Source organism: Lepisosteus platostomus, chromosome 14 (assembly GCF_059453375.1).
Source record: "Lepisosteus platostomus isolate fLepPlt1 chromosome 14, fLepPlt1.hap1, whole genome shotgun sequence".
Lineage (NCBI taxonomy): Eukaryota > Metazoa > Chordata > Actinopteri > Semionotiformes > Lepisosteidae > Lepisosteus > Lepisosteus platostomus.
The window spans coordinates 18,499,670-18,526,119 of NC_142624.1; the positions used below are offsets into that span (position 1 = coordinate 18,499,670).

The following is a 26,450-nucleotide window of genomic DNA, read 5'->3' on the forward strand; positions in this document are numbered from 1 at the left end:
ACAGGAGAGCCACTGGTTTCTACAGAACACTTCAAATAAATCCATGAAAATGTTTTTGTATTTGGTGCTATAATTTCATTTTAATGTATTGCATTGTAAAACAGTTTCTTAAAGCTGAACATGGAATATATAACTCGTCGTCTTCACCTAAAGCCTCTATAAGTCTTTAAAGAAATAACAAAATTGTGATTTGTTTAAATAAATAGGGTCCAGAGATTTTCTTCTTGTCCTGTAATTTCATTTCATCACTGGGCTGTGCTTGTTTACATCCTGTAGCTCACCCTTTCCCAAATACCATTTTCTGTGATTTGATATATTGACTGCCTATAGAAAATCTGACCACCATCATTATTGTTATTACTTTTTATGAAGAATTACATTTATATCTGCCTGTCTAGACAGTAGTTGCTGCTGTAGTGTTTTTTTTCCAAAGTGATTGCTAGTTTTTGCAAAGTCATGTTAGCTAAACAGCACTTCAGCTCAGGACTGCTACTGTACCATATGTTTGTGCTACCTGTTTACTAATTCCTGATGTGCAGATCCAGTGGTTGTGGAACACTGACTAATGCATATGATTCGAGTCATATCTGTCTTATGAGAGTCAGTTTAGACATGCTCACAGCAAGCTGATACTCATACTCTCTATGATAATTGCTTATACTCTGTTGTCGAATATGCTCATAGATTAATTCTTCTATTATGGTGTTACATTTCCCCTTTTATTTTAAAGTAACTTTCTACACATTATCTCAAAATATCAAAACTGAATTACTGTTACCAAAACTGGTATGATCTTGAAATGGTAAAGCCATCCAAACATTCACAGGTTAAACTGAAGTGGGGTTTACGTTTGACTTTTTTAATGTTGTAAGATGGGACACAAAAGTGTCAATAGGAAACTTAAATTGAAGGATTCCTTAACAGATTTGATTATCATTTCACACAAAAACAAACTAATATACATACAAACATAATCTTTGTGTATTCACTGGTACAGTTTCATAACAGACTAGTGTTCTTTGCAAATTAAGTCTTTATTTTTCTGTCAAAAACAATCAAGAAGAGACTATACAATATCAATATCAAATCCAATTAAGTGCCAAATAATGGGTATTCCCCAACAATAACACCCATCTTCCTTGCAGAAGGGTGGTAAGGTTTTCAAACAAACCTGAAATTATATTTCTATTGATGGTGGATTACATGCAGATTGTACTATTGTTACAGGCTGAGCTAGATGACCTGTGGCTGACTTAAATGGAGATCTCTCTGAGGCAATACCTGACTAGTGTCAATATTTCTACTTGCTAGAGCTTTAAATTAAGGGATGTTTATTTAATTGTGCTGGGTGTGAGACACACTGATCAAAAGAATCTTCTGGTTTACTTTAGATAATCTAGTTCTGGATAAATGATTAAGTGTCAATCAACAGTCCAGAAAGACACCATATAAGATTAGATCAAGACAAAGATAATGGAGAAAAAGAACATACCACAAGAGAGAGGACAAAGGGGGGAGAGGGAACTAGAAGTCAGGCCAGAGTCCCTATTTCAAGATCATCAGAGAAAACCTGTTTGGAGAAAATGTATCTGAACCTTGCTAAAGAGAGCTTGCTTTCCTGGGTGAATAATACCTCAGTTAAAATAGCCTATCCTGCTTGGTGGGAGCACTTTTAGAATAGGGAGGTAGTTTCCTATTTATTTTGCGGCATGTGGGTTTGCAGAGAGAGAGATTTAACTGCAGGTTGTATTGCATTTAGTTTAGAAGGCAGCTAATCTCTTATTTTGCCCTCTATAGACAATACCTGGTGGCAGTCTGAGGTTTACCTGGTGATCTAGACTCTGAAACTCCTTGTTTGTAAACTTGTACAGTAAATACAGTAACCTATATGGTGAGTGTTCATATTGTGTAGTGGGTGTCACTGTCATTGTTGATAAACATTTGTTTAACCAAGTCTGCCTGAAATATTACTCTTTTCACCAAAACTGTGCTAGAGGACAAAGAATTCACGTGCCTCTAATTATACCAGCCGCTCAGGTATATTCTTTGAAATATCCTTACGAGATGGGAGTTATGATTATATTATTGACTAAGCCGCCCGGTTATTTCCTGTTATTCACCATTTTCGTAATCCCCAGTACAGTACGTAACAATATTTTACTGCTAAAAGATCTATATATAGGAACAAGTAACATTTCGATGTGGTTGTTTAAAAGTCCACAGAACAACAGAATAATATAACACGTTATTAACATGATGGTCTACGGATTGCCATCTACGCAGTTATAAACCCCTCTACTTTTCAAACGGACTATTGGATCGGTGCATGTTGTTACAGGTCTGCAAAATCCAGGGTTTTCCAAATTTATTTTACTGCAAAGGTTAGGTAACCACACAATATACGTTATATTCGATATATAACATTTACGACTACGCATTAGCTTCTAAATACTGTACATCACAAATGACATCGTTTTTGCTGTTACATTTTAATTCAGCAAGTTGTCAGTTTTTATATCAGAGTACAACACTTAACCAAAACGATTAATGCACAGTTAGATAAGTGTCAATACTATCCCCCACCTCATAAAACACATTTAATTCGACTGAATTGTTTGATTGTCACCTTCTTAGAGTTGGACGGTCTATGTACGAGCAGACCAAAGACGTAATGGGCGGTGCGAGAGGAAACCGGAAAAAGAGAACTATTTTAGAAGGATGGCGGTAGATTTGGAACATGGTTAGGGAGAATAGTGTCCGGCCTTGTTTTTCTAACACTCTGTTCTGAAGCAAATTGCACTGTCGTATACAAATATTAATAGTACAGGAGTGCTGTGTTGCTTTGTTTAATCTTATACCATTTAAATAAGCGTTCCCCGCTTATTACTACTTCAGAACGCACCAGGATGAAGAAGCATCTACAAAATGAACATATTTCAGAAGACAACGAGTCTAATTGCAGCAAAGAAGAACTAGAGGTAAGTGTCGAAAAAGTCTCCTTCCTAGTTGTATTTTATATTGTAAGGCATTTGTATGTAATATTATCTTAACCACACTAGAAAAGTAAAATAGCTAAAATGTGACAGCAAGGGACAGTTAACATTGTTTTAAAGACGGATGTTAGGACAACCCTGCGTAGCAGAATGTTTAGGTTTAGTTTGACAATTGTAGAGCAAAGAAATATTAAACACCTTTAGTAAATAAAAGCTTACGCAATGTTGTTTCTCCACAACATGTAGGCACGGTTGAATGAACTGAGAAATGCGGTCAAAATGTCGAAAAAGCAACTGAGAGCTGTCAGAGATGAGATTCAACAGGCTGAGGAAGATATTGAGCAGAGGTACCCCAATTCCTTTTTTCTTTTTACCGGTGTTATTTCTTATTGCGTTATTAATCTTTCTTATTTGCTTGTTACTATAGCCATACAAAAGCCATAAAAAACATATTTTATCTATTTCATCTTGTCATTGTAGGCTAGGTACTAACTAGTAATTAAAAGCACTGGAAATGTGACATTATTAAACATTTACACTGTGCACACACCTGTGCCTGTTTGACACTACCTTCTCAAGTCCTTAGTTGCTGTGGAAACAAAACTTGCTACTCTCTTAGATAAGAATCCGAATTTTGTAGTCTCTGACACTTTCTTGCACACATTTCAAAGCTTTTTGTGCCAGAGTATATATGATTTGCTACTCATATCTGTAAGCACTTTAAAGTTGAAATATACATCAAGCAACATCAGGCAGAGTAGGCTAGGAAAAGAGAATTTATTTAGCTGAAATACAAGTTTTGGAGAAATTGGTTAATTTGAGTTAATTCGGACAGTGAAAATGTGAATTCATTTTTGCTATGGACTCTTGTACGTGTGCCATGCTATGTGACAGTCCCTGTCCATTTGCCAGCACTGTGCACCGGGACCGACTGCAACCACTGCAGACTGAGACAGGAGAACTGGGTGCAGCGTTGAGAGAACTGGATAGGGTGAGGCAGCAGCAAGCGGACTTGTCCCATCAACTCAAGGAGCAAACTGCTGCAAATCACAGGTACTGTATCTTCCTGGTTACTGTTCGGACACCCCGCACCTAGAATACACTGCTTGAAACTTCATGGGCGACCAACTGATGTTTCACACATAATTTCACACATGAAAACCAGATAATCTATAATTGTACCAAAATATTACTAAAATTAGGTAACTCCAGTTTTAGCAAAATAAATGTCTGACGAGTTCAACTTAACATTCGGTCTTCTTACATGTGATTTTTGTTTTCTTCATCTTCTTATAGATTGTAGACTTTTTTAAATTTAGTGGTATTTAGTTTTGCTTCCTTTCACTGAGATGGGTAGCCATGGGCCAGATTTTGATCACAGGGTAAAGTACTTAGTCTAGGGCTAATGGGATAGAACACAAATATGAATCTTAAAGAAATAACCTTAGTTGTTGCAGATGAAACTGCAACAGTCACTTAATATCACATTTGAGATGTGGGTTCATTAATATTCCCTTGTGAAGCATTTTTGATAAAGGCACAGAGCACATTAATGTCTTGCGATTTAAAAGACACTTTGAGAAGCTTTTTAGCAGCACTAGAACACTAGAACAATTATTCAGACTGTGTTAGGGAATGCTCAGAATTAACTGAAATGTTCAAGAACATAGGGAGGGAATGATAAAATAACATTTCAACATGCAAAAAGAGTAAGCCTATACAAACGATAAAATGTTACATGTGGGTTGTTTGTGTGCAAGCATAAACACAATACTCTTTATATAATTATCTGTGCTCCTGTCTCTTAAAAATCACATACCATTAATGTATTTGTTTTGTTCTAGTTAACAAGGAACAACTGAACATGTGTATCTGTTAATATGGGCTCTGATTAAGCCATTCTTGCAAGATATGCATTCTGATAAAGTAGAAGTAGCTTTCTACTTTAGACATTATTGTACTTGATTTGTTTGTTGTAAACGAAGTTGAATGTTTCATTAATTTTGTTCTTCTGCAAAATGACTGCAGAGTTCAGAATTAGTTGCATGTATTGCTTGTACAATGATGAGTGAAAATTACACATGGAAGTGGAATGGTGAAGAAAGGTATTGTCATCTTCCACATACTCTCTTTTTTAATTACGTTTTTAATTTGGGGTCAAACATCATTCCATCCTCATGCAGGATTTATCTTCAATTAAAATTAATATAACTAAAGTCATTAGCCACTCTCAGGTCATATTGGTCAATATTATCAATTAATCTGTACACAAGTACTGTAGATATTTTGTCAGGTTGTATGTATTCTTCATCAGTGCATGGAATACGATGTGTGCAAACCAATCCTTTAATATGAATTGAGTACAATACACTTTGATTTAATGGACCTAGTGCATGCATATTTCTGAACTTTCTCTTTGCAGGTCTCTGGAAAGCATGGAGAGGAAGCAGAAGGCAATGGAGAAAGACATGAGGAGGGAGATGGATGTTCTGGAGAAGAGACAAGTCTCCCTGTGGGACCAGAAGAAAGCTGTCAGCCTCCAGTGCAGCAAGATCAGGGAGTCTCTCGAAGAGACAGAGGGCCTGTGCCAGGCAGGTTAGTCCAAAACAGAACATCAGTGAAAACAATTTATTTTGATTGAACCAAGAAGCAAGATATTTAAGAAGGGATATTGTTTATATGGTAGTTTTATCTTATCTTTGAAAAGAGCATCTGCGAGACATTTTATCCTGTTTAATTGAATTTCACTAGGTATCATGGAATCAATGGCCATTTACAGAAATACACTCAACAGTTCAGACATTCTTCTTGAGGGGATTGAAAGAGTACAGAAAAGAAGAGCAATGTATATGTTATCGTATACAGAGTTGTATTACAACACCAAATCAGAGTAAAGGTATACTGTGTTACCTACAGAGTACTGCAGTACTGATTAACAAAGAAATTGCCTTGCAATAGTATAGTAACTTTATTTCATCTGAGTCTTGAGATGCTTAACAATTAATGTACAAAAACATGGAAATGTATTTCTAAAATATGAAAACAGCTTTGTGATAGTGTACACAGAACTAGTTTACCAAAGCAGGAGCAAGTTTGAAACGCATTGCTGAGAAAAAGTTTGCGATCCCATTAGGATCTTCACATATTTTAAATTTAAAATGTTATTAGATCCTAACATAAGGCCTAATAATGGATAAAGGTAAAGTGATGAAACAAGTGACACAAAACCTGATACTCTCTCAAAATTTATTTATCCTCAAATGATGCAACATTCAATGTGTGACAAAGTCGATCAGTGGCACCCCCTTTTGCAGCAATGATAGCCTCTGAATGGTTTCCTGTAATGGTTGATCAGTTTCTCATATTGTCTTTGAGTAATTTTGACCCATTCGTATTTACAGAACTGCTTGCACGGACAGCTCGCTTCAGGTCGTGCCACAGCATTTTGCTGAGGTTTAGGACTTTGATCAGAACACGTAAAATGCTGAATTTATTCTTATCTAGCCATTCTTTTGTAGATCTGCTTGTATTTTTAGGATGTCTTGCTACAGACCTGCTTTCGGTTCAGCTCCAGGTCATAGCCAGATGGTCTGACATTCTACTCTTGAATCTTCTGATACAATGCAGAGTTCATGGTTGTGTCAGTGAATGCCAGCCATCCACGTCCTGAGGCAACAAAGCAGCCCCAAACCATCACACACTCCCCATTGTGATTGATGGTTGAGCTTACTAGTTCTTCTTTTCACCAAACATAATGTTTCTCATTGAAGTCAAAGAGTTCAATCTTTGACTAGTCTGTCCAGAGAACATTATTACAGAAGCCTTGTTGATCATCTGTGTGCTCTTTGGCAAACCTCACACAGGAAGGAAGACCAGCGATTTTCTCCTTGGTATCCTTCCACGAACACCATTCTTGTTCGGCCAATTTCTGATGGTTGAATCCGGAACATTGACATCAGCCAAGGCAAAAAGTGACCTGCAGTTTGTCAGATTTTGCTCTGAGTTTCTTTGTAACTCTTTCAATGCTTTCCAGTTTGTTCTTGGAGGGGTTTTGGTAGGACGACCACTCCGTAAAGTGACTTGAACTTTCTCCATTTAGACCGTTTGACAGTGGGTTGTCGGAACTCTGAATCCTTAGAAATGGTTTTGTAACCCTTTCTGGATGCGTGACCATCAATAACCGTTTTTCTGAGATCCTTGGCGATTTCCTCAGATAATGGTATAACTTGTTTATACATACCTGTATGGGGAGCACTAAACTCAGGTTTCTGATCTTTATATATGGTGGGACTTTTCAAATGTAACGTTTACACTCTGCCTAAATGTTAAAACATCTGATTCTAATTATTCCTTTAACTGAGCTAAGTACAGGCTTAACTGTACCTTAATTACACATTATTGTTTTAATTCATACATTATTTTGTTTAATGAGACGTGGAATTAGTAACTAAACTTTATTGGATATTTATATAATATATCATTTTGATTCAAGAAGGCTGTCATGGTAAACATACGAAATTTAATTAAATTAAAAACTATGACCCCATATTTATCTTGGTGTTCATAAACATTTTTTGGCATTGCACGTGTTGGGATGACTTGACCAGAAAGCAGTGAGAGCAGAAGGAATTATTACAGACTAGTAACAAATCCACTACACACTGCAAATCTGCTTTTGCTAGAAGATTTCTCTGGGGCTTGAATGAAGTAAACAAAAGGGAAATAGTATTTGTTTTCCTCTCTGTCCCTTTTGGTATATCAGTGGAGGAGAAAATGAATAGTGATACCCAGAAGAGAGGATCCAACCATTCCCAGAAAAAGGAGGACCTGCTGTTGGAAGCATATGTCGCCAACCTGGGTATCCCTGCAACTTTAGGAAAAGCTGGCATTGCACGAAGGAATGCTAAGACGGTCAAGTGAGTCTGAAATCCACACATTTGTGAGAACATCCTCTCATGCAGTTTTAGAAGACAGAGGTGTTTTCTGTTCTGCAAGCCTACCTGGATTATAGTTTTCGCTTAATCTTGGAATTTACCCTATTAAATTGAGTCTGCAAAAAGGAGTGGGTTTGTGAATCGTAGGAGCCAATATCTCACTGTGTTTGCAATAACTTTTTATTTAAATAAACATTATAATAGGGAAGTACTGGTAAAGATGTAACAGAGCTTTTCAATATCCATGTATGTAATATTTAGTATAATTTGACATTTCTGTTGGAAAATCAGAACATATTAAGTTTTGTTGTGTGTTGTAGTGAAAAGGAATATCCAGCTTTTTGTTTTCTAAAAATGTTGTTTATTATACTGCAAAAGAAAATGTAAATCTAAAGAAAAATATTTTACCTCCTTGTATGTGTATTTTAAGTTTATTAAAGACTGATATTAGTAGTAAGTTTTTAAGTGAATAGCTTAAAGCTTTTTGTGACTAATGTACTAAATCCTAATATTTGGAGGCAGTGAGGGCGTTGAAGGCATTGAGTCACATTTAATGAAGAAAAGTAAAACTCACTATACTGTATATGTTTTATTAATGGATTATCTAACTGTACAAAATATGCAATATACAGACGTTAAATCTATAAAAAAGAAACATTTATGCACAGTACTATTGACAGTCACACTTGAGTTTTGAAAACTAATCTGACCTACAGTAAATGTCAGATTGATGTTATCTACTATCACACATCCATGACAGCAGCTGAAGGAGTCAAGTCATGCACTGTCTGGCAATACATTTCAGAACCATATTTCTGCAGCAAGAACCTCAGTTTAATCCAAGAAATGTGTAGACATTTCTACATTAGGATTCTCTTATCACACCCTTTTGAAAATTAACTTTATGCTGAAGTCTGCACAGCTCTTTGGAACAATTCAAATTGGTGTTGTGCAAAGGCCTTGGGCACCATTGTTCATATTTGCAACTGGGAACGCTTCATTTAGGTTTAGTTATGGGTTATTTTCTCTTTCCCTTATGAAAAAAACAATAACTTCTGTGACTTGTTTATACGTTAACTCAAGTGCCAACGGTTTTATAAGAATTTAAGAATTGTAAACTTGGATTATGGAATTGATTAATCAGAAACTGGGCCTCACAATGTTTGAAGTAAAAAAATTCCTTCAGTACAGAAGCGTTAGTCAGACCAGCAAGTTGGATTTTCAGTCATAAAATGAAGCATACTTTCAAGTTTATCTTATAGTTTATGGTTTCCCCTCCATTCCCTTCTTATTTTCAGTGTATATTTTTAGTCTCTTCTGATTTGTATTTTCTAACACTGTAAACTCTCCAAGCCCTATATACCTCAAACCCTATGATGTGTTCCTTTTATATTCACAATAATCAATAATCAAGCACTTTTAAAACAGGAGATATAGTTGAAAACCCTCTAACTGTTCCTCCCAAAAATGCTGACTGTAAAAGACATCCTTAAGATTTTTTAAACAATAGTGCATTTTGAATAGATGAGAACATTTTGACAAACAACAACATTCTATTGACTGCATAATTCCCTAATCTCAAGAATGTGCTTGTACTCTACATACTGTAACCACAGGGCTACTTTCACTCAATGATACTAGCTATGATTTTTAGTGGTTCTAAGCAGTTTTTACAAATGGAACATACGTACAAATTACAATTCTCGAAAGCATAGGGGAATTTTAAGCATTGCTAAATATGGCACAATTTATTAAACTAAAGCACAGCTGCAAAAAGATTGCTTTAACTTGAAAGAAGGCATTTCATGACAAATTTCTTGAAAAAAACTTTTAAGGTTTCTGATCATTTAACTGTTGATCATTAATTTTTAAATTAAATCCTTATTCCCAAATCAAAACATTTACTTTATAGTTACTCACAGCATAGGCTGTGTGTATTGTGTACTGTGTGTACTTCCACATGGACACTGTAAAATATAAGCTGCTTATTTGTATTAACATATATTCAAAGAATTACTTTGCATTTCTATTTTTTGCCATTAAGATTACCATTATCTTTATGTGTAATTATATACTATATACTGAAGAGTCACTACTAGCAAAATGATAGTTTCAGTGTCATGTCTTTACAAGGATAACATGCCATATTTAGAAATGTCATATAAAAATCACTAATAAAAATGGAATAGGTTTGTATATAAACGTCCTTCTAAAACACAGGTCCAGAACTTAACATTTATCCGTACCAGATTAATAAAGTGCAAAAATAAAATATCTTAATTGACCTTCTGAATGTACTTAATTCACTAGACATATGTACAGCACTTCCCCAGGATCAGTTCTCCTGTTTGCTGAGGATTGCCACCTGCTGGAAAGAGCACTGCAGTGTCTTCAAGGGCCAAGTGGAGAGCCTGTGTCTGCAGGTTTTCCATAACTCTTTAAAGAATGACAAATGGAAGAGCTGGGAGAAGGTGTTAAACTGGTCGTTAAGATATTATTAAGCTTTTTTGGGTTTTTGCTCCAGCTGAGTACATAATGACAAGCTAATTTAATATTCTGTTTGGGTCATTTTTAAATTTGCTGTCAGTTGTTAAAATGCTAAACGGTATTTGTAATCAGTAATATTCATTGTGGGACTGTTTAACACTTTACCAGTCCCACCTGTGTCTATACATCACAAATTAATCAAGGTTGTCATTTAGTACGGATGTTTTAGAGGTCATATGGTACAAAACCAGCAGTCACAGTGGCTTGGAATACTGCATATAAACCCATCATCAAGTAAGACAGCAGTTTAAGTAGGCTAGAGAGCCTAGATGTTTGACATTTTTATTTCTCCAGTCTTAATTGATTTAATCACTTATAATGAAGAAATTGGACTCATTGATTAATTTAATTTTCAAAAATTAGTGACAGGGACACAATACTGTAAAAAGGTGACGTAAAACTGAGGTCCTGACTCTCTGTAATCATTAAAATCTAAGGGCATTTCTCGAAAAGAGTAGGGGTGTAACCCAGGCGTCCTGGCTAAATTTCCCATTGGCCTTTACCAATCGTGGCCTGCTAATAATCCCAATCTAATAATTTTCTCTGGTTGACTGTCTTCAATTGTTTAAAACATGACAGCAATTAAGTTTCACATGAGAAGCTATCCTTAGTTGCAACATGCTACAGATTTGAGATATTCTCTTTAGAATTATTTTTTTCCATTTGTCAATAGAACAATCTGTTTTTGTTGCATTGTTTGGACTATTGTATGACTTCAAATTCTTTGGGTCACCTTTGGTTGCCAAGACCTACAGAGGCAGGACGGCATAAAAAAAACTATTCATATTCCTTACTTTAAGAATGGATGTTAATTTTCTCTGGAACCTGGTTCTTTTAGTGATTCAAAGCACAATTACCTAAACTTTTTCATAAGAACACAGACAGTCACTTGGTGTGGTAGTCTCCACTTTGGCACTTACTTCAGTCAATGTCTCATATGGCTGTAAGGAGTATTCATTAGTATAATGTCTCATCACCCTCCCCACACAAAACATTGAAAGATTTTTTCTAACAGAAAAGATAGGAGAAAGAATGGTGAATGCTAGAGTTGCAAGAGTTTTGCTCAAAACGTTCCTGCAGTCCCACACTGTTGATAACTATAGAGGGGATGTGTCTCTGTTGATGGTGCTTGAGGTTCTCGTGAAGTGTAGCCATCACTTTCTTGGTGAATGGTTATGTCAGTTACGTCACCTGAAGCCGAGGCAAAAACAGAAAACATTATTAAGGCTCAGTGTACAATTCAGTGTATTATGAGCATGGCCAGCAGCCATATCACCCTGCAACTGGCAACCCACTGAAGCTAAGCAGGTGTGAGCCCGGTCAGTACCTGGATGGGAGACCTCCTGGGAAAAACTAAGGTTGCTGCTGGAAGAGGTGTTAGTTGGGCCAGCAGGGGGCGCTCACCCTGCGGTCCATGTGGGTCCTAATGCCCCAGTATAGTGATGGGGACACTATACTGTAAACAGGCGCCGTCCTTCGGATGAGACGTAAAACCGAGGTCCTGACTCTCTGTGGTCATTAAAAATCCCAGGACGCTTCTCGAAAGTAGGGGTGTAACCCCGGTGTCCTGGCCAAATTTCCAATTGGCCCTTACCAATCATGGCCTCCTAATAATCCCCCTCTATGAATTGGCTACATTACTCTGCTCTCCTCCTCACTGATAGCTAATGTGTGGTGAGCATTCTGGCGCACTATGGCTGCCGTCTCATCATCCAGGTGGATGCTGGATGGTGGTGGTGGAGGGGAGTCCCCATTACCTGTAAAGTGCTTTGAGTGGAGTGTCCAGCAAAAGCGCTATATAAGTGTAAGCAATTATTATTATTATTATTATTATTATCCGTGATGCAACCTCCACAATTACAATTAACTCACCTTCCTCCAGAGGTTGCCTACTTTTAGCAGTGTGTTTTAGTGCTCTGTAGTGTGTGAATGTAGGGATGTTTGAGCATCTGTTCACATGGGTTTCCATCCACCTTCCAAAGATAGACTTTTTGCCCAATTTCCCCATTAGAATCCATTAGAACCACAAGAATGGTTAATTTACCCTGTCTATTGTAGCTCTACTAAGGTGCTGTTCTGATGTACTGTAGCAGGGGTAAGGTTCAGTTGAAGAACACATGAATTTAAAAGCTCATATACAAAAGGTCTCAATCCCATAGAAAGCTTTTGAGATATATACAATTCAAACTGATTAGAGCCTAATTAGGCACACGATATTCACTGCTGGTGAATGTAATGCTCTTGACATAGGCACTATTTGTAGTCAGACAAACACTAACTGAACTGTTCTTAAGACTGTTGGTCTGAATCTCTTATCAGTTGTGAACCAAAGGTGTTACATGGTCATATTACATTAATGTTAGTGGGACAACCCTATTGTACTTCACTATGTAGCACAATAACAGAACACATTCTAGTGTTGTTAGCCTATAGAAGAATCATAAAACACAACTGCATTATTCAACAGATGAGTCTTTTTTCTTTGTTAAGCTTTCCCATAAACAATAAAGACTGTATGAGTAGGCAGTGACTAGTGGGGTGGCTGTGTGGAGTAGCGGTTAGGCCTCTGGACTTGTTGAGCAGAGGACTGTGTTTAACTCCCAGGTGGGAACAATGCTGCGCGTACACTTGAGCAAGATACTTTACCCAGATTGCTCCAGCAAACCTAGCTGTTTAAACAGGTAACTGGATTTGTTTGTAAAAAAACAGGTAATTAACGTCTACATAAGTTACTTAGGATACAAGCATCTGCTCAATTAATAATAGGTGACCCTGTGATTGACAAGGTACCTTGTGGATCTGTGGGGGCAGCTCATCCTCAGAGCCCTCCTCTGGCACGGTATCATGGTGCCGTCCTGCTTGGGCCTCGTCTGCCCAGCCGCCCATGGGGAGGCGGGGGCCCCTGGCAATGGTTCTGGCTCCTCCGGTGAGAATATCTAGGGAGATGAAACAGATTGCATCATAACTTCTCTTCCCTTGCTGAGGCCGTCTATAAGTGATCTCGTAGACCTTGGTGTGGGAGTTCAACAACAGGCCTCGATGCCTTTAGCATACATTAATATAAAGTTTGAAAAAAAACTGAAAGCATGACTTTTAAATCTGGACTTTTACTTTATTATATTATAAGATGGTACATAAAATCACTTCCTGCATCTACTCAATATTTGTAGGAAAACAAAGAATTCAAGAAGTAAATACCATCACCAAGACTACAATAAAGAGATCCTTTCCCTCAGTTTTTTCCCCCCATAGGCTATCTTCTTTTCTTACACAATCGTCCTTCCCGTTTCCTTGTCCCGCTACCTCCTGATGCCCTGTACCTGTGTTTCCGCCATAGCGGCGTTGCCCAGTGGGGTGCAGCGGCGCCCCCTCCTGTCGGTGTGTGGCAGCAGAGGGAAAGGTGTTGGAGCGAGGCAGGGTGGGCAGTGTCTCACCCTCATCAGGAACACTCTCGCTGCTCTCGTCGCTCTCCTGCCGGTGCCATGTGTGCCGTGACACCTCCCCTCTGGAGTGCTGCTTGTGGACCTGCTTAAAGACCAACACCAATTGGAGGTCTCAGATGTCAAGATATGCAATATTCTGAACAACATCAAGTAGTAACATTGTCCCTAAAATGAATCCTTTTCAGTTCTTTATACTGGGAAAGAACAAAAATAGATCTCTTCTTGTTTGAGAACAAAATGAAAAGATACATAGGAAAAAATAATCAAGAGTGGAAGCTCACATGGAAAAGAAAAAAACAGGAGCATCGACCATAGAAAAGGCATAGACCATGCTGTCCTAGCAAAAAGCAGGACTTTTTAAAAATAAAATCTACAGAAAATATCCAATCCTCCACCCAACCCTAGAATTTGTAACAACAGAAGTAAGACCCACAAACAAGATGTCATGCCTCAGTCCCACATGATTAATACTCATTAATTATAACTCTCTACTAATTATAACTCTCTAATTATAGCTCCATTAAGAAGGAGCAGTCTAGGACTCGGTGTTATCGTCACACTAGGGACAACCACCAGCACATTAACCCTGTAAATTCAAAAATGCTCTATCACAATACACTCCCAAAAGAGGAAGCTACAGGCTACACCCTCAGTGCATGTGCATCCTACCTCTGGAACTGTTGCTGTAATGTTCCACAGTATACTGTACATTGTATGTGCAAGCTTAAAATAGTTACATTTAAGCCGCCAATTTATTTCTTTTTCAGAGGTCTAGAAAAGAATAGTACTTTAAGAAATAAATCACAATTTTATATACAACTGTTGTATGATGCTTTCACTAAATGGTGCAACCTACTATATGAGCACAAACAATGGAATTGGCCATCTGTGGGCTCTGCAATTTTAAGCATTGTTGGAACACAGGTAAAAGAGTCAATTTTTTTTTTCTATTGAAGGACCATACCTCATGCATGTAGAGTGCGTGAATGCTCATCTCTGTAGAGGCATACTCAGAGAGGACCAGGCTGGTCAGCTGACCCTCCCACGCGCTGCTGCCAGAGCTGGCTGTGTGGGCATCAGTTCTTTATTGTCAGAATAGAAAACACCTGTGTTACTGAATGTTACAGGATTTCTAGATTTAAGATATGCTTTTAGTATTAGTTGGTTTTTAGTATAGTACATGATCCAAAAGAATTAATCTCCTTTTTCAATGTAACTATTGCTTCTGCACATGACTGTTTTGTTAAACGAGCCCGAGGTCAGGCGTGTGCTCTTACCCAGAGCCCACCATGGCTCTGGTCCCTGTGAGAGGGGCCATGTCACTGCGGGGCAGACGTGTGGAGGTGTAGCTGCCCCGGAGATGCTGGCTGGTGCTCAGAGGGGAGAGGGAGCGCAGGGCCGAGGCCACGTCACTGCCAGCTGTGCTTGAGACTTGATTGGCCACAGGACCCTCCCGGCCCATCTGGAGCGACAGCAGAGATGGGGGTCCTACCAGAAGGTTAGCGATCAGACTGTGAGGCTGTAAGACAGAAACGAGCAATGTGGTCTTTTGAAAACCATGGGTAAACACAGAGGTTCTCTGCTGAACACCTTAATGTGAAATATGTTAACCACTGAAACAAACCCACCTTGTAGTGGGATGCTTGCACTACAAATGTTATTTGTAGTACTGTTATTTAAACCTAATAATGACTTAAAAATGCAAAATTAGTACCACACTTGGAAGCGTTCTCCTTTAGATCATGCGGAGAAGTGCTGGAAATGTCTGACAAAATGTTGGGCATCCTATATAAAGTGTAAAATTGGAATCAAGGGAAGTAAAGATTACACAATGCACTGGGCAGATATTGTGTATGAAAATTGGACCTGCACTGCAAAGTAGCACACAGGGAAAAACATTTTTTTTAATACTGCATAAAGAAGAATCTTAAAGGAACTGACAAAGCCCGTTCTATGGGTAACTTTGTGCTCAACAGTGGAAAAAAAGGGACACGGCAGTTGTGGAAATTAAGAGGAGCTAAAAATAAGAGTCATGTATGTCTGGAACAAATGACCCAGCAGTGTTGTCTAAGCCATTTGCCTGGGATCCTTCAAGAAATATCTGGATGAGTTCTTAGGACTAGTAAGGTAGAAATAGGTGCAAATAAGATGCAAATGGATCTAATGTCATCCTCTCATTTTTAACATTTCAAAGAAATTCAAGCCATAAGCACATGTGGCTTTTGAAAAAACTTTTTCAAAGTAAAAAATGTTTCACCATAAATCGCTTGTATTGTAACTGTGGGAAGTTGCCCTATAAGTTCCAAATGTGGTGATAGACAAACTAGCTTAAAATAAAAGGACAGCCAGCAAGACTGTAAGCCTGTGTACCTCAGACTCCGACTGGATTGAGCTGAAGAGGTGGTTCTCTGGCAGTGGCGCGCTAGCTGCCTCGCGCTGCACCCTCTCCTTGAGCTGGCTGATGAAGTGTGTGCTCTCGCGAGGAGGCTGCCAGTGTGGGTTGGTGATGGCAAAATGCATGAGAGACAGCTCTGTTTTCCCATCCTCCGCCTGCTGGTAGATTGAGGCCTCGGTCTTCCCAGCGGACATCCACTATGGGACAGCACGTAAGTTACAGTCAAAGACATAACAGACTGCAATGAAATAATGATACCAATACTGTATACAGTATACACATAACATTTATGTAATAATGAGTGTAAAAAGTCAAAATATAATGACATGCTACTTAGTGAAGAATGATAGCTTTGAAAATAGAGACGAAGGTTTCATCATTGATGCCTATTTGTAATGTTATAGTTTGCTGCAAAACCAATACAGTCTATGCAGCATGCTTTGTAAAATTCACTGGATTCCTAGGAGCATGTACTGTATGACCGTAGTCTGATGTTGTGTTTTAAACACATGAAAGATATCAACACCATGAAAAAAATGATAAACGAATCAGACAAAATGAGCCAGTAGTAATGTCTAAAACAACTTCTCTCCAACAGTCTGGGACTGGCAAAGCCTGGTCAAACATAGCGCCCTTCAAAGCCCAAAGCTCTTACTGCCGGGTGGCCGTGCTGCCGGACATCCATCTGTGCGAAAGAACAAGTGTCCCCCACCCCCACCACCTCCACCGTGAAGTTGCGGAAGAAGTTGATGATCTCCAGGGATTTGCGGCGCAGACAGAAGATCAGAATGAGAGGAGTTATCACTGGGCTCACTAGCTCCTCCAGAATGAACACCTAACAGGAAAATGAAAGAGTTAATGAAATTAAATGTTAAAAATGTGGTTATTAAACAGATAATTAGAATAATTTGTTTGATTTTATTTGTATACATATAATATATGAGTAGTCACAAGTAAGGGGTAAATACTGAAATTTGGGTGATGTAATTAGTGGAGTACTGCAGGCTGTATTAGAGCCACTGCTTGTCTTAATTGTGTAAATGATCTAGATTACAGAATGCTTAATCAATCAACTTTGCAGTACTTAGGCAGTACCCTAACGGTTGTATTTTCAAGAAATGGCTGGATCAGATCCCTGGGTCAATTAACTAATAACTACCAAACAGGATATATGGGCCTAATGGTCTCCTCTCCTTTGTAACCTTTCTTATGTTCTTATGAATCCTTCACGAACAAATATGGAAAAAGAGGCAGGGGATTGTTCAATCCTTTTAGAATCCTCTGCTTTTGATGAGAAGGCTAGGTTTTCAGTTCAACCCAGCAATACTAGAAGGACCACAATAATTCAACCTCAGTAACTTACCCCAGTTACAAGTTTTTTTAATAATCATTTGAGGTAAGGTGTAGATTTCTGAAAAGAAAATATAATTATAGTAATAGATGTTTTGGCCAATAAAATTAGGATTTGTAAGCCCAATTTCATCTTGATCTGCATTCTCTTACTCACAGCTTTGTACTGGAAGAGCTGTGCAAACTCATCACGAGTCTCATAGCGATGGGCGTTTCCCTGCCAGTGGTCAGGCATGTAGTGGATATGGGCTAAGATCACCTTCAGTAGCTGTTCTGGGCAAAACACCATGTGCTTGTCTGGGATAAAGGACCTGCAATTAAGCAGTAGAAATGGACTATGGTACAACAGCAATTAACTCATAAAAGACTCAAAAGTAAACTTATGAAGACTCAGAATAGTATTTCTCTTCATAATAAGCTTATTGTTGAAACCTGTATTCCATACTCAGTAAGATTACACAAGAGAATTACAAGCTCTTCATTTAGGCATTATCACTGGAAAGAAGGCTCATGTTCAAGACTAGACGCTCATCTGGTCTTTTTTTAATAGATTTTCCCTGTTTTCAATTGGATGCTAGTCCTTTACTGGTATACCACCAGCAATGCTTGTATGATAAATGATCTTACTTAAGGATACAACGACAGTGTCTACAGCAAGGACTTAAACTTTCTAGTTATGAATACCGAGCCATAGGCACTACACTATGCTGCCCCCAGAGTAAAAAAGTCCATAGTCCCTTAAACATTTCTAAGACTCAATTTTTTAAACCTCAGTTTAGACTCACTTTCCTGACAGCTGGGCAAACTCACCTGCAGATGGTGACACAGACGCCCAGTAGGGTGATGCTGGTCAGCACATGCTCCACAGCCAGCACATCCTCATCATAGATGGTGAGAGCAATGAGCACAGCCAGGATAGATCCAGCAAAGAAGGCCACATTCTTGGCCACCACAGTGAGCAGTGGTGACATAAAGCAGTTCATGTACTTGGAGGAAGCCTTGTAGCCCTTGCTGAGCCGGGACATGAGCTCATGATCCAGCTCGTTGAAATGGCGCAGGTAGCAGCGCCCATAGAGGGACCAGCAGCGGGCACCTAGACTGCCAGGTTCCCTCTTGATGACCTCAGTGTAGCTAAAGAAAGCATAGAGGATCTGCCAGATCAGGATGACAGGGCACAGTAGTAGGTTTGCCACACCGATCCATAGGATCCGGTTGCTTAGCTTATCTGCCAGCTCCAGTCGATTGCCACCTCGCTTGTACTCAGGCTTCAGACTCCACTCATTCTCGAAGAGAGAGCCTGGGCCCCAGAAAAAGATTAGTTCGAAGTTGTACTTGAGTCCCCGGGTGTAGAAGACGGCGTCACCCAGGACAGGCACACGAAATCGGATGGGCAGCAGGGACTTGTTGACCATGGCGACCATATAGTTCTTGAAGCGCAGGATGCGGTGGTAGATGTCCAGCTCAGTCAGCTCCTTCTTGTGGATGCAGATCTGGTGCTCCTTCTGGATCTCGATGATCCTCGCCTGTACCTCCTGCCATGTGAAGTAGGGCAGGTCAGCCTGTGGGGGTCAAGATCAGAGCTAGTTCATATTTCTCCATTGTGAAAAATGATAAATGAAATGAACAAATTTTAAGTTAATAATACTCCAAGATCAGGCGCATTTTAAAGACATCAAACTTTGTAGTACATTATTTGCTCTGGATGTAACAACAGGTAGTAGAATGCAAATATATTTTGTCACAGTGCCACTGAATGAAACACTTATGGGTGCTGATGACCATACTGCACATCTAATATCATGAAGATCTGTACTGGGGGATTGCTGGCTCATGATGGCATTGTAAATGCAAAGTAAAAAGGACTGAGATGTTTCTTGTGAAAAATCAAAATCTGTGTTTCAGTTTATATTGCGATTTTGCAATAAACTTTCTGCACAGTACTTTTATCCACTGTAGACATCGATCCACAGTAGACGGATGAAGAATCCTGAACTTTGCACAGTCCTAATGCACTTCTGACATCAATTTCAAACATTTAATTAGGTTTCAACAGCTACTCAGCATGGACTATAATCAAGAAACAGGAGTATGGTACTTTTGACAGGGTGTGCAAAAAAAATTGTAAATAGAAATTAAAAGATTCAGGGCAATCCTTAAAGAATCCTAAAAAAAAGAATTTGGTTTCAAAATTTAGTGATTTCCATGCACATTTTTATGAATGCATGATCAGATGTTCTGTTATGTTATGCAATTGTGGCTAGTGTTAGGATACACTGTACATTTCCAAGTTCTTATTCAGCTCAAGAGTTCCTCAGATTCTGTAAACAGATGCCCAAATCAGAGGTCATCTTTCAATCTTGGAAGTGTATAGAATTCAAATGTACAGATAACTCTTCAAAAAGACACTCTTAAAAATCCACAACCCAACAATAAACTGCAGAACTTTTAGTTATATTAATCAATATAGGCCTTACACATTTATAATAATAATAATAATAATAATAATAATAATAATAATAATAATAATAATAATAATAATAATAATCAGAAGAAAACTACTGTAGTAAGATGGGGATGGGTCACAGCGTGCTACTACAGTACTTTCTCTCCAGCATATGCTGGCAGTTTTATTGACAGGTACATGTTTTTGACTTAGCTGAAATTAATTTGCAGTAGGTTAAAAAACTTTTGCAGGAATACAATGGACATTCCCTACCATGGACATCCTCAAAGCATTGATGTAGAAAGAACGGATTTCCCAATAGCAACAGATATTGTAGATGAATTTAACCAGGCGATGGAGCCAAAACACTCCAGCTATTATCAAAATGAAGATGACAAAAACATTGTTTCGGATCCTGGAAAAGAGATAAGACACAAGATTATTTAATCTTTTTATGATTGAAAACAAAGAATGATTTTGTGAAGTAAGATTAACTTCAATAAGATTTTAAACAGTAATGACACTAAATATAGTCCCTGACAAGTCATGACATTATATGAAACAAAAGGGAGTCATTTGGAGCCATTTGTAAGGGTAATATTACCTCAAAAATAATCTACTTTTAGAACAGACCATCAAAAGGAGACATTCTAAAGCATAAAGCTGGTTTTACCTGGAACTGCAGACATTCATAGGCAGAAATGCATCGGGAAGTGTGACTTTAAAGGTCTCCTGTGTCTGGTGAGTGTGGTTGACCATTTTGTTAGCAAACAAAATGTCATAATCAATGCAGTTTGCCAGGAACACGGTAAAGGTGACAACAAATACCAATTGCCTGTGAGACAGAAATTAACAATTATATTTAATAATCATAGATGTTGTATAACCTGTTGAAATAGTTAATATCAATTGGACAAAGTAAAACATATACAGTGCCTTGCGAAAGTATTCGGCCCCCTTGAACTTTTCAACCTTTTGCCACATTTCAGGCTTCAAACATAAAGATATAAATTTTTTATTTTATGTGAAGAATCACCAACAAGTGGGACACAATTGTGAAGTGGAACGAAATCTATTGGATTTTTGAAACTTTTTTAACTAATAAAAAAATGAAAAGTGGGGCGTGCAAAATTATTCGGCCCCTTTACTTTCAGTGCAGCAAACTCACTCCAGAAGTTCAGCGAGGATCTCTGAATGATCCAATGTTGTCCTAAATGACTGATGGTGATAAATAGAATCCACCTGTGTGTAATCAAGTCTCTGTATAAATGCACCTGCTCTGTGATAGTCTCAAGGTTCTGTTGAAAGCGCAGAGAGCATCATGAAGACCAAGGAACACACCAGGCAGGTCCGTAATACTGTTGTGGAGAAGTTTAAAGCCGGATTTGGATACAAAAAGATTTCCCAAGCTTCAAACATCCCAAGGAGCACTGTGCAAGCGATCATCTTGAAATGGAAGGAGTATCAGACCACTGCAAATCTACCAAGACCTGGCCGTCCCTCTAAACTTTCAGCTCAGACAAGGAGAAGACTGATCAGAGATGCAGCCAAGAGGCCCATGATCACTCTGGATGAACTGCAGAGAACTACAGCTGAGGTGGGAGAGTCTGTCCATAGGACAACAATCAGTCTTACACTGCACAAATCTGGCCTTTATGGAAGAGTGGCAAGAAGAAAGCCATTTCTCAAAGATATCCATAAAAAGTCTCGTCTAAAGTTTGCCACAAGCCACCTGGGAGACACCCCAAACATGTGGAAGAAGGTGCTCTGGTCAGATGAAACCAAAATCGAACTTTTTGGCCACAATGCAAAACGATATGTTTGGCGTAAAAGCAACACAGCTCATCACCCTCAACACACCATCCCCACTGTCAAACATGGTGGTGGCAGCATCATGGTTTGGGCCTGCTTTTCTTCAGCAGGGACAGGGAAGATGGTTAAAATTGAGGGGAAGATGGATGCAGCCAAATACAGGACCATTCTGGATGAAAACCTGTTGGAGTCTGCAAAAGACCTGAAACTGGGACGGAGATTTATCTTCCAACAAGACAATGATCCCAAACATACAGCAAAATCTACAAAGGAATGGTTCACAAATAAACGTATCCAGGTGTTTGAATGGCCAAGTCAAAGTCCAGACCTGAATCCAATCGAGAATCTGTGGAAAGAGCTGAAAACTGCTGTTCACAAACGCTCTCCATCCAACCTCACTGAGCTCGAGCTGTTTTGCAAGGAAGAATGGGCAAGAATTTCAGTCTCTCGATGTGCAAAACTGATAGAGACATACCCCAAGCGACTTGCAGCTGTAATCGCAGCAAAAGGTGGCTCTACAAAGTATTAACGCAAGGGGGCCGAATAATTTTGCACGCCCCACTTTTCATTTTTTTATTAGTTAAAAAAGTTTCAAAAATCTAATAGATTTCGTTCCACTTCACAATTGTGTCCCACTTGTTGGTGATTCTTCACATAAAATAAAAAATTTATATCTTTATGTTTGAAGCCTGAAATGTGGCAAAAGGTTGAAAAGTTCAAGGGGGCCGAATACTTTCGCAAGGCACTGTAGTTCAATGTTAATTTTGAAGAATGTATTTTTATAAGAGAATGTGTTTTAGGGCCTTCCAATCACCAGTACAACATTGCTAAAACAATCAATAATATCAAAGTGGAAATAAAGGCTTTAGACAAAAATGATTTGTGAATTTTGGAGACCTAAAGATCTGAAGCATACTAAAATATCTAACATTTACTTACACAAGCTCAAAGATCTCCCCAAGCAGCATACATGTGAAGCCATTTTTCTGGTGCAGGTTATAGACGTAGAATGTCAAAGTTAAGGGGATAGTTCAGTAAAATGATAAACATTGCAAAAAAAGAAGCATGCAATATATTCTGATGTGATGTAAAATTTGAAAAAAAAAACCCTCAAATATTGTTTCCATGCCAGTAACAGCTTGTGAGGATTTTGTTACAAAATAAAATATATTTTCTTAATTTTGAAAGTGAAAACTTCTGAGAGGCAAAAAAACTGAAGACTCTGCCTTGACTGAGTAGTGAGGAGGAAAACACCCACAGTTTCTCAACACATCCTCAGCAATGTGCACATTGTGTATGATGTGGTGATACAGAAACTGAAACAATTTTGGTTGGAGTTTCAGCATGTGTCTGTTATTTCTTTCAATTCACTTTTGCTGAATTAAAACTCTCAAACAGACTATACATGTGCTACAATAAAATAGTCTAGATAGGAAAACTGATCACTGTTCTGAGTTAACTGTGTATTCAGGGCTTCACAAAAAGGATATTCTCTGAAAAAAGAGGTCCAGGTTTTCTATATGATGCCACTGGGCTGCATGCGAGAAAAAAAGCGTACATCATTAAACAGGATCAACAAGTACAAAAAATGTTGCACAATGTGTGCTCTGTATATTCAGTAAGACGCATTAGACCAATAAATGAATTAACTTTTATAAGCCATCTTTATCAGCTAAAACCATTAGAAAGAGAAGGATATTTTTTTTCACAGATTGCCATGTGATTTATTGGACAGTACTCACACTGACTAAATATAATGGTACTTCTGGCTAAAGCTAGGTTTGGCCGTTTACATGAAGCACAGTTATTTACAGTTGTTTTACTGTTTAAAGCACAACATTCCTTTTTAGCAAACACAGAACTCTAATGATAACATTAAAACATATCACTGCACATTAACAATAATGAAATATGTATAAAGGCTGAGCTTTCTTCCCCAGGTTCCAACAATTTGGCACCATTGTGTCTTCAAGAATGTACATTTTAAAGAGGTGACAATAATCAGGTAATGGAACCAGGGATGGAAGGGTGCCAAAGCCTAAGGGTACCTAAATGGAAGGAAACTGAAGGATTAAGAAAACACAATCTCCAGGGTAAAGTGAATGAAAAGAGGTGACGCTTACACTTGCTGCCCTCTGGGACATGCACCAGCATGTCCTCCTCCCCTGGCGGCGAGTCATTGTAAGACGCCTCCAGACGCTGGTACTCGGTGTCAAAGTGGGCCATGTTACTGTCTCATTCCACACCATGCCTCATTCGGAGCCATTACTCGTCTGGGTGGGAGACACAGGGACAGCTACAGAACTCTGTATGCAATCTTAAGCTCATTTACAATTTCAGAAGTCCCAGTCTAAAGTCCCTTTTAAATCCGTTTCAGAAGTGTAATGATAAGTACTTTGCTTGCTTCAAAAAAGAAATGATTTCATTTTTGCCAGCTCTTCTGAAGCCAAAGAATCAATCACCTAGTTTTCGGTATAGCATGTGATGATGTAATCATTTAGGTCCACAAGAAAATAACTGAAACGATTCAACTTCTGTGAGACTGGGCTTTCAATCTTTGTCATGCTGAGAATAACCAACCCAATAAAAAATCAATTCAAAGTTTGAGGATGTTTGTTGAGTATTTAAGTATAGTAAGATTTGATCCTGTGGTCGTAGGATGAGGAGGCTGGGACCTCCATCAAAATGAGGAGATAACCAAGGGATAGTTTAAAACTATAACCAAAGAAGTATAAAACAAGGAGGTGACTTATTACACACATATCACATATCCTTGATCTTTTGGTCTTTAGTCACCACCTTGTGCTAATGCCTCTTCTATGTTCCAAACATTTGTGGGAGGAGTTGGATTTGTTGAACCATTTAAAATGGAGGAGACACAAATAAACCTTTAATCATGCTGAATATCACTTCGTATAACAAGGATGATTTCTTAAAATTACCTTTATTCTTACCGTCATGATTTGTATTTGGTTTATAATGTGTTTTTTCTGCACAATGTATTAATTCTTGTAGATTTTACTAAAACATTAATGGTTTGCAAACATACTGTACTATTCATTTTTGTGGTGAGGAGGCGGGTAACCCCAAAAGTCTGTCGTGTATAAAACTGTATAATATTCTCCCTGCAGAGAGGGAACAAAAGTGAAAAGGAAAACTTGGATAAATACATTATAGCATAGCAAGCGCAAGCTTTTCCTCGCGAACTGGTGAGAACAGCCCTGACTTTTCGGAAGAGTAAATTGCGTCTCTAGTGCAGAGCTGTAACAATGCTATCGACTGGTGAATCTGAGCAGGTACTTCTACAGATGGATCTTTGCACTAAACGCCAATAGAAATTTCAGACCGTAATATATAAAACGACAAACGTCATGAACATACTTTCCGTTTTCTGATTCTATCTGAATACCTCTATCACCAGCCAAAGCCCACAATGGTAAACAACTAAGTTAGTTTCTGCTGCAGGGTTGCCGAATCGGATTGGCCTGCTTTGCACACCACCCACACAACGACCGCACTCCTTAATCCGTCTGCGTTTTGTAATAATCGCTTTCTCATTACCTGGTGTATTATATAAGCCGAACTCTCTTAAAAATATCAATTTAACAAAGACGCCAAACTCCAAAGTCGCGACACTCCTTTTGGACAGGCGTTTGGAGTAATTAGTGGACACACAGCACCCTCAATCGGGTCAACACTATGTCATGTCAAAACGAAAACAGAAAAGCAGGCGAGTGCGGTATCTTTTCTCTTTTTCCGAACGAAGGTCCAGTTTCCTTTCCGACAAGATTTTCCTAGCACAACTCCAACCTCTTACCTCTTGCATTTCAATCGACCTGTTCAAAATTCCAGTCCTAGCCTCATAAACTGCGTCTGTGGAATAAAAACAACACTGTGAATTACATCTCCTTTAGATAATCTAATGTCTTCAAATCATTATTTACACACTAAGTCACACTGGTCTGGAGAGCTGTGCATCGCAGTATGATTTGGTTCGTGTTATTGTAAATACCATAACCTGTCCACATTCGACCACATCTATTATTTACTTGGCAACTGTATTACATGTCGTTATGAACAATACACTTATATCGATAAAATTATGTTTAATGTAAAACCTACAGTGAAGTCACTGACATCCATTTCTGTCATAGGTAAATCGAATGTACACGTAATGTAGATCCGTAAACCATTACATAAACACGGCAGTGCGGTTGGTAATTTGCAGGTTGTCCTTCACAAGTACTTACCTCTATATTTTCGCTTACCATTAAACCTGTATTTGAGAGAATGTATCTTTTCATATGTTTCTGGCAAGTCACAGACAAGCAGTTTTGGTTTCATTTCTCACTATACATCCAGAACCTGTCAATGTAGTGATCGACAGCCACTACAGCCAATCCACGACGGATTCTTTAAGAAAAAGTACAACAACAACCAATCGATTTAGACCGAAGCAGTCCTCGACTATCCCCCTCCGTTTTTTTTCTGTCTGATAATATATCCAAAATGACACAATCGTGCAGTGTGCAC

The 26,450-nt window shown here is 38.5% G+C and overlaps 2 protein-coding genes across 8 annotated transcripts; one reads left to right on the plus strand and one right to left on the minus strand.

The window, feature by feature from the left end:
• The first annotated feature begins 1,606 nt into the window (after positions 1–1,606).
• On the plus strand, positions 1,607–8,384 carry LOC148648930 (uncharacterized). Of its 2 annotated transcripts, XM_088607331.1 has the most exons (6): positions 1,607–1,685; positions 2,896–2,978; positions 3,240–3,340; positions 3,906–4,046; positions 5,416–5,588; positions 7,756–8,384. In XM_088607331.1, exons 2-6 carry the CDS (start codon positions 2,907–2,909, stop codon positions 7,911–7,913), a joined length of 645 nt encoding a protein of 214 aa, XP_088463457.1. In that variant the 5' UTR covers positions 1,607–1,685; positions 2,896–2,906; the 3' UTR covers positions 7,914–8,384. The 2 variants fall into 2 exon arrangements, with proteins under 2 accessions (XP_088463457.1, XP_088463456.1); XM_088607330.1 differs by lacking the exon at positions 1,607–1,685 and having other exon boundaries at positions 2,328–2,978.
• Positions 8,385–8,501: 117 nt separating this feature from the next.
• Positions 8,502–26,353, minus strand: atg9a (ATG9 autophagy related 9 homolog A (S. cerevisiae)). Of its 6 annotated transcripts, none has more exons than XM_088607327.1 (17): positions 26,186–26,353; positions 25,735–25,790; positions 24,872–25,042; positions 24,041–24,190; positions 23,408–23,451; positions 22,857–22,921; positions 20,779–20,940; positions 20,379–20,520; positions 18,473–19,221; positions 17,820–17,973; positions 16,968–17,147; positions 16,288–16,509; positions 15,195–15,436; positions 14,882–14,999; positions 13,795–14,002; positions 13,265–13,410; positions 8,502–11,665 (listed from the first exon to the last, which is right to left on the minus strand). In XM_088607327.1, exons 4-17 carry the CDS (start codon positions 24,141–24,143, stop codon positions 11,657–11,659), a joined length of 2,544 nt encoding a protein of 847 aa, XP_088463453.1. In that variant the 5' UTR covers positions 24,144–24,190; positions 24,872–25,042; positions 25,735–25,790; positions 26,186–26,353; the 3' UTR covers positions 8,502–11,656. The 6 variants fall into 6 exon arrangements, with proteins under 6 accessions (XP_088463453.1, XP_088463449.1, XP_088463452.1 ...); XM_088607323.1 differs by having other exon boundaries at positions 26,168–26,353; XM_088607326.1 differs by having other exon boundaries at positions 24,860–25,042; positions 26,168–26,353.
• Positions 26,354–26,450: the final 97 nt, after the last annotated feature.

Bases quoted from the DNA above. Each gene is read 5' to 3' on its own strand.
- LOC148648930 (XM_088607331.1), top strand. From the start codon at position 2,907: ATGAAGAAGCATCTACAAAATGAACATATTTCAGAAGACAACGAGTCT. The intron at 3,341-3,905 runs GTACCCCAATTC...TCCATTTGCCAG, and splicing joins GAGGAAGATATTGAGCAGAG to CACTGTGCACCGGGACCGAC. The intron at 4,047-5,415 runs GTACTGTATCTT...TTCTCTTTGCAG, and splicing joins CAAACTGCTGCAAATCACAG to GTCTCTGGAAAGCATGGAGA.
- atg9a (XM_088607328.1), bottom strand. From the start codon at position 24,143: ATGGCCCACTTTGACACCGAGTACCAGCGTCTGGAGGCGTCTTACAAT. The intron at 20,941-22,856 runs GTAAGTAAATGT...TCTGTCTCACAG, and splicing joins GGGGAGATCTTTGAGCTTGT to GCAATTGGTATTTGTTGTCA. The intron at 14,003-14,881 runs GTATGGTCCTTC...TTGGTCTTTAAG, and splicing joins ACGCACTCTACATGCATGAG to CAGGTCCACAAGCAGCACTC.